This window comes from Peromyscus eremicus, chromosome 1 (genome assembly GCF_949786415.1).
Source record: "Peromyscus eremicus chromosome 1, PerEre_H2_v1, whole genome shotgun sequence".
NCBI classification, from domain to species: Eukaryota; Metazoa; Chordata; class Mammalia; order Rodentia; family Cricetidae; genus Peromyscus; species Peromyscus eremicus.
The window spans coordinates 57,100,006-57,113,441 of record NC_081416.1 but is presented as its reverse complement, the minus strand read 5'-3'; the positions used below and the strand labels follow the sequence as shown (position 1 = coordinate 57,113,441).

General features: G+C 48.6%; 1 protein-coding gene across 1 annotated transcript in view; it reads left to right on the top strand.

Moving 5' to 3' along the window:
- The window catches only part of Cpt1a (carnitine palmitoyltransferase 1A), a 65,299-nt gene that overhangs the window by 32,954 nt on the left and 18,909 nt on the right, over positions 1 to 13,436 (top strand). Inside the window, exons 4-9 of the mRNA XM_059263810.1 lie at positions 911 to 1,082; positions 3,160 to 3,261; positions 6,652 to 6,789; positions 9,142 to 9,219; positions 10,233 to 10,340; positions 10,880 to 10,967. Of these exons, the coding sequence (XP_059119793.1) occupies positions 911 to 1,082; positions 3,160 to 3,261; positions 6,652 to 6,789; positions 9,142 to 9,219; positions 10,233 to 10,340; positions 10,880 to 10,967 (686 nt within the window). The remainder of the gene's footprint in view (positions 1 to 910; positions 1,083 to 3,159; positions 3,262 to 6,651; positions 6,790 to 9,141; positions 9,220 to 10,232; positions 10,341 to 10,879; positions 10,968 to 13,436) is intronic.

The following is a 13,436-nucleotide window of genomic DNA, read 5'->3' as shown; positions in this document are numbered from 1 at the left end:
AATCAGTGGCCTTGTTTTTTTAAGTATTTAAGATCTTTTAAGTTTTTTTTTAAATTAGCTTTATTTTTATTTACGTGTATTTTTTTGGTTTTGTTTTTGAGGCAAGGTTTGTAGACCAGGCTGATCTTGAATTCACAGAGATCCACCTGCCTTTGCCTTCAGGGTGCTGAGACAAACAACATCTAAGTATATTTGAGGACTGGGGGTGTGGCTCAGGGGTTGAGACCCTGCTTAGCATGCATGAAGCCCTGAGTTCAGTTGTGGGCACAGCAAAAAAAACAAGTGATGGCGAGGGAAAGCGTTATAATATACGGAAGAAAATGGACCGGGATCTCTGTGAGCAGCAGGTGGCAGTCCCCACCCACGGGAAGCAGTTGTCATTGTGAGCAGGTCTCCGTCCCCGTGGCCTCTCCACTGTTCCCCTGAGACTGAGACTGGAGGGAATTGTGTTGTCAGGATTGCTCAGGTCACTAGCAGGTCTCTGGCCTCTTCCTTGGGGATGGAAGGCTCACTGTGTTGCCCAGGCTGGTCTGCTGCCTCTTCCTTGGGGATGGAAGGCTCACTGTGTTGCCCAGGCTGGTCTGCGGCCTCTTCCTTGGGGATGGAAGGCTCACTGTGTTGCCCAGGCTGGTCTGCGGCCTCTGCTTCCAGAGCCCCAGGACAAGAGGCCACTCTGCAGCACCCAGCCAAGGTTGGCCCATTTTGAGAGGGTTAGAGACTGCCACAAGCACTAGGAGAGTTTGTGGGTCCCTCAGGCTTCCTTTACTAATGACCCCAGCTCTGCTTTGGGGCGCTGCAGCCTACTCTCTCCTGTCCCTGGAAAGGTGCTTGGCCCCACTGCTTAGAGGTAGTTGCCGTGGCCATCTTCCCACACTGACGCCTTAGCTACTTGTCTGGTCCATCTCCACAGTGGCCGCATGTCAAGCCAGACGAAGAACATCGTGAGTGGCATCCTCTTTGGCACGGGGCTCTGGGTAGCGGTCATCATGACCATGCGCTACTCACTGAAGGTGCTGCTCTCCTACCATGGCTGGATGTTCGCAGAACACGGCAAAATGAGCCGGAGCACCAGGATCTGGATGGTAACTACCTGCCGCTAGCTAGGGGACCCGCGGTGCTGACGTCACTAGAGGAGGACCCTTGCCTTGTTAGACCTCTCCTCCTTTGCTCCTTGGTGTGTGACCTGTCCCCAGACTCTGGCTGTGGGAGAGCTACAGCTCACCTTGACACTCATGTGGAGCCGAGGGCTGCTTGCTAATGGTTTCTGGGAGTTCTGCCATCTCTGTTCACCTCTGTTCAGCCTGTAGTTCAGGCTGGACACTGAGACTACATGCCACCCGCCAGGTCTTTGTAGCCTTGGGGCCACTTTGCAGTCAGACGCTTTTGCTGGCCAGATCACCTGATTTACCCTAACCTTCCAGTGCTCTCCATTTCACCCTGACCCTAAGGCCGAGCTCCCTCATTTAAGGAAGAGGGTTATGCCATATGCACGAGAGCTGTCAAGTTTTAACTAGTTGTGCAGGTTTTTTGTTTGTTTGTTTATTGTTTTTGGTTTTTGAGACGGGTCTCAGGTCACCCTGGCTGGCCTTGAATTTACTATATAGCCAAGGATGACCTTGAGTTTCTGGTTCTCCTGACTCCAGCTCAGGCATGAACCACCATGTCTGGTTTTTTATGAGATGCTGGTGATCAAACCCAGAGTTTCGTGGTAGCTTAACTTGGTGAGCTGTCTACCCACTGAGCCATATCCAAAGCCCCAGCTAGTTGTCTTTATAAGCTCAGTTTTCTGGCGTGGGGGTGAGGGGTGGCTGTCCAGAGTGGAGATCACTCCTGGGGCCTCCTCTTTGGCATCCGACACCCCCTCCACTGTGTGGCTGTTACATGTGCCCCCACTCTCGGCTTCTGGTCTTGAGTTCTGTTTTTTTGTTTGTTGGTTTGTTTTGTTTTACATGAATGTTTTTATAAGTAGAATGCTTAATACCATAATAATGTTACACAAATTTAATATACGTGAGTATAAAATATCTAACAAAAATCTTTTTTTTGAGTTCTGTTTTTTTTTTTATAAAGAAACTAATTTTCTGCTCCCAAGGTTTGTAAATGATTTTAATGAATTTGGTTCTAGTAAAATTGTCTTTTGAATTGCTTCTCTCTGGGGCTCCTTCTTGGTGTGTTGGAGGAATGGGTCAGCTTGACCTTGACCTACAGGCCAGCATACTCTCCATCACCCCCACTTGTGATCGTCTCCTCCAGGGTCCCCTTGCTATCCACCACACACTCCACTCTTTCCCAAACCAGCTTCCACCTTGTCTGTGAGTTTTCTAATGTCTAGAGTAACAGAACTTAACACCTAAGTAGAGACAGTTTCCCACGGGCTTAAACGGCCCTCGTGGCTGATGTTGAGCTGAGTCCTACCACTCCTGAGCTCTGAGAATCATCACTGTCTACACCTTGAACCCTTAGAGATGCCCTGGTTTCTATCAGCAGGAGACAGCTGCCTTCTTTCTTTTTTTTATTTTATTTTATTTTATTTTATTTTATTTTATTTTATTTTATTTTATTTTTTTTTAATTTTTATTTTTTGTGTGTGTGTGTTTCAAGACAGAGTTTCTCTGTATAGTTTTGGTGCCTGTCCTAGATCTTGCTCTGTAGACAGGCTGGCCTTGGACTCACAGAGATCCGCCTGGCTCTGCCTCCCGAGTGCTGGGATTAAAGGCGTGCGCCACCGCTGCCCAGCCAGCTGCCTTCTATATACCTGGCCTGCATCAGCCTTTGTGGAGGCTGTGGGAGGTGGCTCACTCTCCATGCTGCTTGGCCGGATGGGCAGGGATACACTGCCACTCCTGGGGGTGGCTTGAAGGCTAGGTACCTCAGCTGACCTTACTTCCTATATCCAGAGCCTGCACCAGCCTCAAACCAAGAACCTTCTAGGAGAAGGCTGACAGCCGCCTGCAGAGCGCTGTCCGCTTCAGGGCTCCTAGCCAGGGGTGACAGTCGGCAGCCACACCTGAAGCCGCCATCAGACCTGGTTTTTGTTCGGCCCAGTTTTTAACCTGATGTTGTAGGTCACCATAGACACTCAGCAGGTCACGTGCAGGTGAACCCTGGCTTTGACTCTTTAACACAGCCTCATCTTTGAAATGTAACTTGTATCTTTAGGCTATGGTCAAGGTCTTCTCAGGCCGAAAGCCCATGCTGTACAGCTTCCAGACATCTCTGCCGCGCCTGCCTGTCCCAGCCGTCAAAGACACTGTGAGCAGGGTAGGTATGACTCACCCTCGTGCTGAGATGCCTGAGTCCTTTAGATTGATATGTCTGTCTAATTGTTACTGTAAATTACAGTCCTTACTCTTTATTAGTGCTCAGCAGCCTCTCCTGAAGGGTTAGTGTAATAATGCCACCCCATCTCAGAGTCCTTACATTGGCTAGACAAGACCATTGAGCCAAGTCTGCAGCCCTTTGATACATAGTTTCTGCATACAAGGTCTTGCTAGGTAACGCACACTGACCTTGAACTCTTAAATTTTCTTTTAAGATTTGTTTATTTTTTTTTTGCTTTATGTGTATGAGTGTTTGATTTTGTGTAGATATGTACACTGTATGCATACACTACATATATACACATATATATGTGTATATATATATATGTATGCAGTGCTCAAAGAGGCCAGAAGAGGGTGTTGGATCCCTTGGAGCTGGAGTTACAAACAATTGTGAGCCACTAAGTGGGTGCTGGCAATAGAACCCCTGTCCTCTGCAAGAGCAGCCAGTGCTCTTAACTGCCAAGCCATCCCTCCAGCCCCATGACCTTGAACTCTTGATCCTCTCGCCTTAGCCTCCTGATGCTGGGATGGTAGACATGCTTCACCATACATGGCTTGATGTTGTTTTTCTCTGGCACATTAATCACATCTTCAATGTTTAAATGTGCCGTATCCCACCTGTTGGGGAATGTTTACTTTTTAATCTTATTGAGATGCAGTTTAACACCATAGGATTCCCTTGTGCATGGCTCAGTAGTTTGAGTGCATCCAAACTGCCACATTTTTAACTGTGGCAAATACATACAACACCCACATTTATTATTTTTTTAAAGGCTGGACATGGTGACATATGCCATTAATCCCAGTACTCGGGAGGCAGAGATGGTCAGATCTCTGTGAGTTTGAGGCCAGCCTGGTCTACATATTAGTTCTAGACCAGCCAGGGCTACACAGTGAAACTCTGTCTCAAAAAAAAAAAAAAAAAAAAAAAAATTGGAGGAGGAAAATGGGTTAAGGGGATGGTTTAGTCAGTAAAATGCTTGTCTTGCAAGCACAAAATCCTGAATTTGATTCATCAGAACCAATATAAAAATACCAGGTTTGTGGCACACATTTGTAATCTCAGTACTGGGAAGTGGAGACAGGAGGATCCCTGTGACTCACTGCCCAGTGTGACTAGCCTGATTGCTAAACTCCAGGCTGCTGAAAGACCCACTTCCAAGGGGGTGGATGGTGTTTGTAAGGATGGCACCGAGGGCTTGTGTCTTCCAAATTCCTCCATACATGTGTGCATATCCTTGCATGTGCATGCATGCACACACACACACACAGAGAAGCATTTTAACTGTTTCAAGTGTAAGTTCATTAGCACTAATTATATCTAGGACATTGTGCAATTGTGACCACCAAGGATTGTCAAGCCTTTTTATGGCCTCCAGCAGAAACTGGAGCCGTTAGGCAATAGCTCACACGCTCCCTGCCCCGGGTCTGCCAAGCTCTGTTCCACTTTCTGTTTCTAGTTTTGCCGAGTCAGGGAATATTACCTGACTGGGGTTATGTAATGTGTGACTCTTGTGGGGTTTCCCCACACACACTAGCATTTATTTTTCTTTGAGGCAGGATCTTACTGTGTAGTTCAGGCTAGCCTCAAACTTGTAATCCTCCTGTCTTAGCTTCCCCAAGCAGGGTGATTTTAAGACTCCTCTCTGTCCCAGCATGCCTGTGCTTCTTCCCTTTTTGTGGCTGATAACGCTCACTGTGTGGGTAGATCCTGTGGGCTGTGTTGTAAGCAGGGAAGCTGGGGATGTCCATGCAGATGTTTTCATCTGGCTGCCTGTTGCTGCTTTTGGATGGCAGGTGTCCACGGGTGGGATTTCATGTCACAGAGTAGCAGAGAGAGGTTCTGTGTTGAACCTGACCTGCTGTAAAACGGCCATACCTTGATGTGTTCCAGCCTGCAATTCGGAGGACACCCATGTTTTTGTGCCTCCCGCCCAATTTTCAGAACTGTAAATCGAAAGCATCTTGGCTTCCGGGTTTGGATCCTGGCTTAGTGATTTAGTCCCTATTGACCTTGGCAGGTTTCTTTCCGTCTCTGTTCTCCCAGAATGGGAAGAATGAGACTTCGCATCCCAGCCACCTGGCTGCTGTGGTGCGGTGCTCACGCCAGAGTGTCCAGAGTCCCTGTCCCCTTTTTGAGACAGGATCTCACATTGCTCAGACTGGTCTTGAACTCCCTAGACTTTCCTGTGTAGCTGAGGATGACCCTGAACTTGTGATTCTTCTGCCTCTACCACCTGAGTGCTGGAGTTGCAGGCTGATCCCACTATACTCAGTTTTATGCAGTGCTGGGGCCCAAATCCAGGACTCTGTGTGTTCTCGGCAGGTGATCTGCCAACAGAGCCTGGGAGAGTGCAACATTTCTGTTCTGTCAGTGGAGTAAGCCTCAGACCGCAGCAGCCGGCCCTGAGGAGGAACGGCCCCACCTCTCGTTGTGCAAAACAGGTCCTAGAGAACCCTGCTGTCCCCAAGCTGGAGTTTTTTATTGGTTTGTTTGTTTTGAGACAGGGTCTCACTATGTAGCCTTGGTTGGCCTGGAACTTTCCATGTAGACCAGTCTGGCCTTGAACTCTCAGAAATTCCCCCTACCTCTACCTCCTAAGTGCTGGGATTATAGGTATTGTACGTCACACTCAGCTCCAAACCAGGTTTTGTTTCCTGACTAATAAGATCTGATCGCAGTTCTGCTTCCTGGAACTCACTCGGGTACAGGTTCTTTGGGGGGAGCTTTTGGGATTCTTAGATAAAGTCGTGCTTAGCCAGGCATGGGGGCACATGCCTGTCATCCTAGCACTTGGGAGATAGAAGGAGGAGGAGGATCAGGAGTTCAAGGCCAGCCTCAGTTACATAGTGAGTTTGAATCCAAATTAGGCTACATGAGACCCTGTCTCAAAAAAAGAAAAGAGAAAAGATGGTGTGTGAGATATCCCTGTGTGTTTTACCTCCAAACATGTTCAAGGTGTGCGCCTGTTGGTCTGTCTGAACCAAGCGTCTAGACCCTGGAACCATGGTCCTGTCCTGCTCTGCCTGGGCACCTGCCTCACCCTCACTGGGCTGTCCCACCCATCTTAGGACACCATCTCAGGTCATCATTGAAGTAACGGCCAAATAGTGGTTGACAGATGTTTTGATACCTCCTCCATGAGGAAGCAGTGACTTTGATTGTCACTCACCTGCCCTACAGGGGGTTGTCTTGTCTGTAGAGAGGGCAGGCCGGCCTAGGGAAGCTTTCCCAAACTTTTCTACATAGTCTGACTTTTCTGAGGTGTGTGAAGTGGTCCGTGGCTCAGGGGTGGTATCTAACTCAGCCCATGTTCTCTCCCTCCAGTACTTGGAATCTGTGAGGCCGTTGATGAAGGAAGGAGACTTCCAGCGCATGACTGCGCTGGCCCAGGATTTTGCTGTCAATCTCGGACCCAAATTGCAGTGGTATTTGAAGCTAAAATCCTGGTGGGCCACAAATTATGTAAGTATTTCTGCACCTGAATCTTTCCTCATAGATCTTTTCTCAATGAGATATTTTGGTGTGGAGGGGCTCACGGAGTTCTAACTGTAGCTGAGGGCAGCCATACTCATCTCTGAGAAGTGTGCACAGAGCTGCTGGCAGCCTTTCCCTCATGCAGAGGCTCCTTAGTAGCCTTTACACCCCACTCAGGGCAGGGAGCTGCTTTGCACATGAGCCTCTAGTCCTCACCCGGCAGGCCACTAAAGGCTGTTCCTCCTGTGGTGGCCCAGCCACCTCACCTCCTTCTCTGGTACCTTTTACATCCAAGAGTATCCCCTCTGAGTTCCTGGTCAGGGTTCAGATGATGCTGACAGGGGTAACGATGGGAACGGCTAAGCTACGTGTGGTGTTGGGCGGGGCAAGAGGGCATGTTGGGGGTGTGACACCAAGATGGGGAGTCCAGATGTAAGGAATAACTTTTGTGGGAGGTAAAGGTTTGAAAATAACCTGTTAGCCAGACACAGTGGTACATGCCTACAATCCCAGCACTCAGAAGGCAGAGGCAGGAGGATTGTGGGCTCAAGACTAATCAGGACTGCACAGTGAGACCTTATCTCAAGAAAAGCTCTTAAATTTACAAAAGTATTTTTATTTATGTATATGTGCCTAGGTGAGTTCCTATGTATTACATGCATGTAGATGCCAATGGGAACCAGAGGGCATTGGATCCCCTGGAACTGGAATTTCGGGTGGTTATGAGCTTCCCAACATGGGTTCTGGGAACCCAACTTGGGTCCTCTGCAAGAGCAGGACACACTCTTAACTCCTGGTAAGGAAGCTCAGCTGATGGAGGCCTTGCCTATGGTGTACAATGCCCTGGGTTCAATGCCCAGCATTGCACCTGGTTGGTGGCACACACATGCATTCCCAGGGCTTGGGAGATAGTTGCAGGAAGATCAAAGTTCAAGGTCATCTGTGGTTATATAGAGTTCAGGATGGGCCTGGAATGCATCAGACTCTGCTTCAAAAACCAAAACAAAACAAGGGGCCACAGAGATGGCTCAGCGGTGAAGAGTGCCTGTCATTCTTGCAGAGGACCTGGGTTTGAGTCCCAGCACCCACTTGGTGGCTCACAGTCATCTATAACTCCAGTGCCAGGGGATCCAACATCCTCTTCTGGCCTCAATAGGTAGCAGGCACATGCATGGTGCACAGACATATATGCAGGCAAAACACATACAAGAAAAATAAATCTTAGCCAGGTGTGGTGGCACATGCCTTTAGTCCCAGCACTTGGGAGGCAGAGGCAGGTAGATTTCTGAGTTCGAGGCCAGCCTAGTCTACAGAGTGAGTTCCAGGACAGCCAGGGCTGCACAGAGAAACCCTGTCTCAAAAGAGAAAATAAAAAAATTTTAAAACCACAAATAATAAATAGACAAAAGCAAACAGAGAAAGTAGGCCAAAAGAAACAGAGTAAAGGATCAGACAGAACCAGCAGAGGGTACCAGACACAGGCACTGTGCCCAGGAGGGCAGGACTCCCCAAGACTCCCAGGCTATGAGTGGCCACCATGTTCTGGTTTTAATGATAGGCCAGCTGGACTTCTGTGTACCTAGACTCTCGTGCATACCCTTTCCCAGGTGTGTACCTCAACACAGTGCTCAAATCAGCACGGGTTGTGAATGGGCAGCTCAGGGTGGCATTGTGACAGTCACTCTGGAGAGTAAAGACAACCCATGCTGACCTCTGGCTTATCGCTGTAGCTCTGGGACAGACCCAGGCATCAGGAAGAGAAAGATTGATCATTGGGGAGATGTGAGCTCATTGCTCATCTGTGGTTTTTTTGGTTTTTTGTTTTTCTGCAATGCTGGGGATGGGACCCAAGGCCTGGTAAATATCGGGCAAGCATGTAACATTGTACCCCACTCTCAGCCAGGGCACTTTGGCAGTTACTCTTGTTTGGAGACACGGTCTCATGTGGCTCCCAGGCTAGCCTCAAACTTGCTACACAGCAGTCTTGAATTTGCTATAACCTGGAACTCCTGATCCCCCTGCCTGTGTGTGTACCACTGTACAGTTTTGTGCCCAGTTCTGTGCCATGCTAGGGGTGAAGCATTCTAGCAGCTGAGCTACATCCCCAGCCCTGATACTTTTTTTTTTTTAAGTGAGTAAATGATATTCTACTGTCTAGCCAGGTCTCCCCTTAAGACCAATGTGTTTCTCAACTCCTTGTGTCCTGTCTGCTTAAGACAGCTTTGTTTTGGAGCAGGAATCTTCCAGAAAGTTCTGTGCACGTCTAGAGCAGGCTGGTCCTGGGAGGGCAGCTGCATGGCTGCTGCTCAGGACTCTGTCTTGTTTGTGTCTGCACTATAGGTGAGCGACTGGTGGGAGGAATATATCTACCTGCGAGGCCGAGGGCCGCTCATGGTCAACAGCAACTACTATGCCATGGTGAGTTGGTCTTCCATAACCGCTGCAGCCAAGGTGTGTGCATTGTGCTGGGCAGCCCTGCTGGCCGCCTGGGGAGGCTTGGGGTGGATTCCTCTCCTCTTGCTCCTGCTTCTGTTTTCCATAACTTCATGTTCCTGTGAAGCTCCGACCTGGGGCCTGTGTGTTAGATCCCCTGTGCCTGTGGGGTCCCTGCCCTCCACCCAACAGCACAAACACCTTTATATTGCAAAGTGCACCTTCATGGCAAACAGCACTTGCTTAGTAAGCCCAGGCTGGCCTTGAACCTGTGGTAGAAAAGGTGTACACCACCATGCCCAGCAAAATCCTGCTGGCACTTATAGCCCAGGAACAGATGGAGACTGGGGTTAGAATAGATCGAATAACAAATTTAGAGCCTGTTGTGGTGGCTCATGCCTGTCAGGCCAGCACTGGGGAGTTGGAGACAGGGGGATCAGGAGTTCAGGGTCATCCTTGGCTACACATGGAGTTCAAGGCCCTCCTTGGGGCTGAAGAGATGGCAGTTTAAGAGCACTCTCTGCTCTTCCAAAGGACCCAAGTTCGGTTCCCAGCATTCATGTCCATCTGTTACTCCAGTTGCAGGGGATCTGGTACCCTCTTCTGGTCTCTCTGGGCACCTGCACACACATGTACACTTAATCACAAACAGACACAGACACACATAGACACATAAAGAAAAAGCAAATCCAATCTGCCAAAAAACCACAATGGACCTAAAGCAATAACAAAACTGTCCAAATATGGGGAAACCATATAACAATTTGTTAAGTTGTAAAGTCGGCATAGTGACACATGCCTTTAATCCTAGCTCTCAGGAACCTGAGAGCATAATATAACCTGGTCTCAAAACACCAGAACCTAAAACAAATATAAAAAGTGGTTGTAACTGAGCATAGCGTAGGAACACCTTGGTGTCATGGAGGGAGGGCCTCCACCATGTGTACAAATCACCATGCCATCCCCATGAACACTCTCTGCTGTCACCTCCCACACAGGAGATGCTGTACATCACCCCCACCCACATTCAGGCGGCAAGAGCCGGCAACACTATCCACGCCATGCTGCTGTATCGTCGCAAGCTGGACCGTGAGGAACTCAAACCCGTAAGGAAACTTCCCTTTAAAACGTTCTTGTGGGAGGCTAGAGAGGTGGGCTCAGGTGATAATAAGGTGCTGGCTTTGAGAAGAGCATGAGGAGCTAGAAGAGTGACACCCAGCCAGGCGCATTGGTGCATGATGGGAATCCCAGCACCGGGGACCAGAGATAGGCAAATAGCTGGGGCTCGATAATGGACCTAACCAGGGAGCCCCAGGTTCAGTGAGAGACCCTGTGAGGGCTGAGCACATGTGTTCAATTCCTGGGGGAAGAGAGAACCAACTCCTGTGCATGTGTGTGACACGCTGGTGAACTACTCAGGAGAACCATTTCTTTCATAACCTTGGGTGGCTTAAGTGTTTATCTGGAAGGAACTTCAGTACCCTGGCACAGCTCAGCAAGTCCCTCAGGTACTACCCCAGGGGACAGCTGGAGATGATGAAGTCAGACTGGGCAGTATGTACAGGAAATAGCATTTTAATCAACTCCGTTTAAAGTTTTCCTGGGGGATTTTTGCCTGTTGGTTTAAAACACATTTTTATTACAGATTCGTCTTCTGGGATCCACAATTCCACTCTGCTCTGCCCAGTGGGAGCGACTCTTTAATACCTCCCGCATACCCGGGGAGGAGACAGGTGGGTGGTGCTCACCAGGGCCTCCCCTGGGACCCAGCGTTTGGCACTCTGCTGCTCAGAACCAGGAAACACTGGGGGACATTGAGGGCAGGATTATCTGCAGGGTCTTTCCCGAGAGGTTCCATTTCTGAATGATTCTCCTCTTGGAATCCTTTTGTTTTCTGTCATTGATAATGGTTTGGGAACAGGATCTCATGTGTTCCAGGATGGCCTAAAACAGTATATAGTTGAGGATGACCTTGAGTTTCTGATCCTCTTGCCTCCTACTGGGATTACAGGCATGTGTCACTGTTGGGAGTATTTGGTGTGGGAATGGAACCCTGGACTTCATACACACTGGACAGGTGTACTACCAACTGAACCCCAGCTCTGGCCTAGATTCCTGTTGTCTTTACTAGGTCTAGACAATGGGTCAGTTCCAGATTTTAATATTTCTTCAGTTCAGAGTTTTGTTCACTGGACATTTTCCCCAGACCTGCTGAAATATTCCCTTACTTTGGCCCACATGCAGGATTTGCTATAAAATACCCACGCCAAAGGAGCTGGATTATGGCCCAGCTTCTTGCTGTTGGCCTCCTGGCCCAGGCAACGTGGTCGTATAATCTGCCTTCCAACCTAAGACATCCTTGGAAAAGATAGGGAGGGAGCATGAATACCAGCTGGTACCATGCAGGCCTGCAGGGTTCAAGTGCACAGTATCAGTCATTTTTTAGCACTGTGACAAAATACCCGAGCAAAACCACTTAGGAGAGGAATGATTAGTCTGCCTCGTCGTTCCAGGTCCATTGTTTCTGGGCTGTGGGAAGGCAAAGCATCATGGGATGCAGGGGCACATGAAGGAGCAAAGTGCTTACCTTCTGTCAGCCAGGACACAGAGCTCGAGAAGGGGACTGGAGTCAAGGATACTCTTCAGGGCTGGCGAAACGGCTCAGCACGTCACTGTGCCTGTCCCCAAGCCTGGTACTTGTGTTTGATCCCAGGAACCCTTGTGGTAGAAGGAGAGAACCCACTCCCACAAGTTGTCTTCTGCCCTGTGCATGCGTACTGTGGCATGCCTGTCCTCACATGCTTGAGCACCCACACAAGATAAGTGAATAAATGTAATTTTTAAAAATTTGGAAGGCCCTTCAAAGATGCACACTACAGAGGACATCTTGAGGGAATTGGTTCTTTTCTTCACCGTGCAGGGTCAGGCTAGGCAGCAAATGCCTTCACCAGCTGAGCCGTCTCACCGGCTCTGTCATGGTCTTTAATAGTAGTGATGATAAATATTAAAATGTGGGTAATGCCGGATGTGGTGGAACACATGCCTTTGATCGCAGCACTCAGGTGGAGGCAGGTGGATCTCTGTGAATTTGAGCCCAACCTGGTGTACATAGTGAGTTCTAGGTCAGCTAAGGCTACTTAGTGAAACCCCGTCTCAAACAAAAACAACAAATAACTCATTAAAATATAGTGTGCCTGGTGGGGTCATATACACCACATGCTAGTGCTCGGGCCATGCTGCTTAGTTGTCCAATCTGTTTGCTTTCTTCTTTTGAGACAGAGTCTCATGTTCTAGAACCCCCTATGTAGACCAGGCTGGCCTTGAACTCACAGAGATCCACCTGCCTCTGGCTCCCAAGTGCAGGGATTAAAGGCGTGCACTGCCATAACCAGCCTTTTGTTGTTAATTCTTTTTAAGTTTTTTCATTGTGTTTATGTGTGTATGATTGTGGGAGGGACACAGCCACACTCCAGCACTCCTGTGCAGCTCAGATGACAGTGCTGTGGGGCTGGCTCACTGCTCTTGCCTTTACGTGGGTTCTGGGGATCAGACTCACATCACCAGGCTTGTGCTGCAAGGGATTTTACCCACAAGTCATCTCCCTGTTCCCTGTTTTTTTTTTTTTGTTGTTTGTTTGTTTGTTTTGTTTTTATTTTTGAGATAGGGACTTATGTAGCCCAGGCTAGCCTCTAACTTGTATGTAGCTGAGGCTGGCCTTGAACTACTGATCCTCCCAGGTGGTGCACCATCATAATGCCTGGCTGAAGGATTTCATATTTTTAAGATTTATTTTTTCTTTTTATTTTTATGTATGTCCGTGTCTCTCTAAATATGTGTATGAGGTGGCCAGAAGAGGGCACCAGATGCCCTGGAGCTAGACTTAAAGGTGGTTGTGAACCACCTGTTGTGGGTATTGTGAACTGAACTCTGGTCCTGTGGAAGAGCAGCAAATGCTCTTAACCACTGAGCCATCCCCCCAGCCCCTGAAACAGCTTTTATGTTGGAGTTTTCCACTTTCTTCATCAGAACATTTTCCAGGGTACCCTCTTATGTAACTTCGTAGCTTGGGTGCTTATAACTCATAAGCTCTGTGGGAACTGGGTGTTCATTCATGAGGAGAATGCTATATTATTTTCTGTTGGGATAAAACACCTGTCCAAAGCAACTTCTAGAAGGAAGGGTTTGTCTGGGGCTGGCAGTTC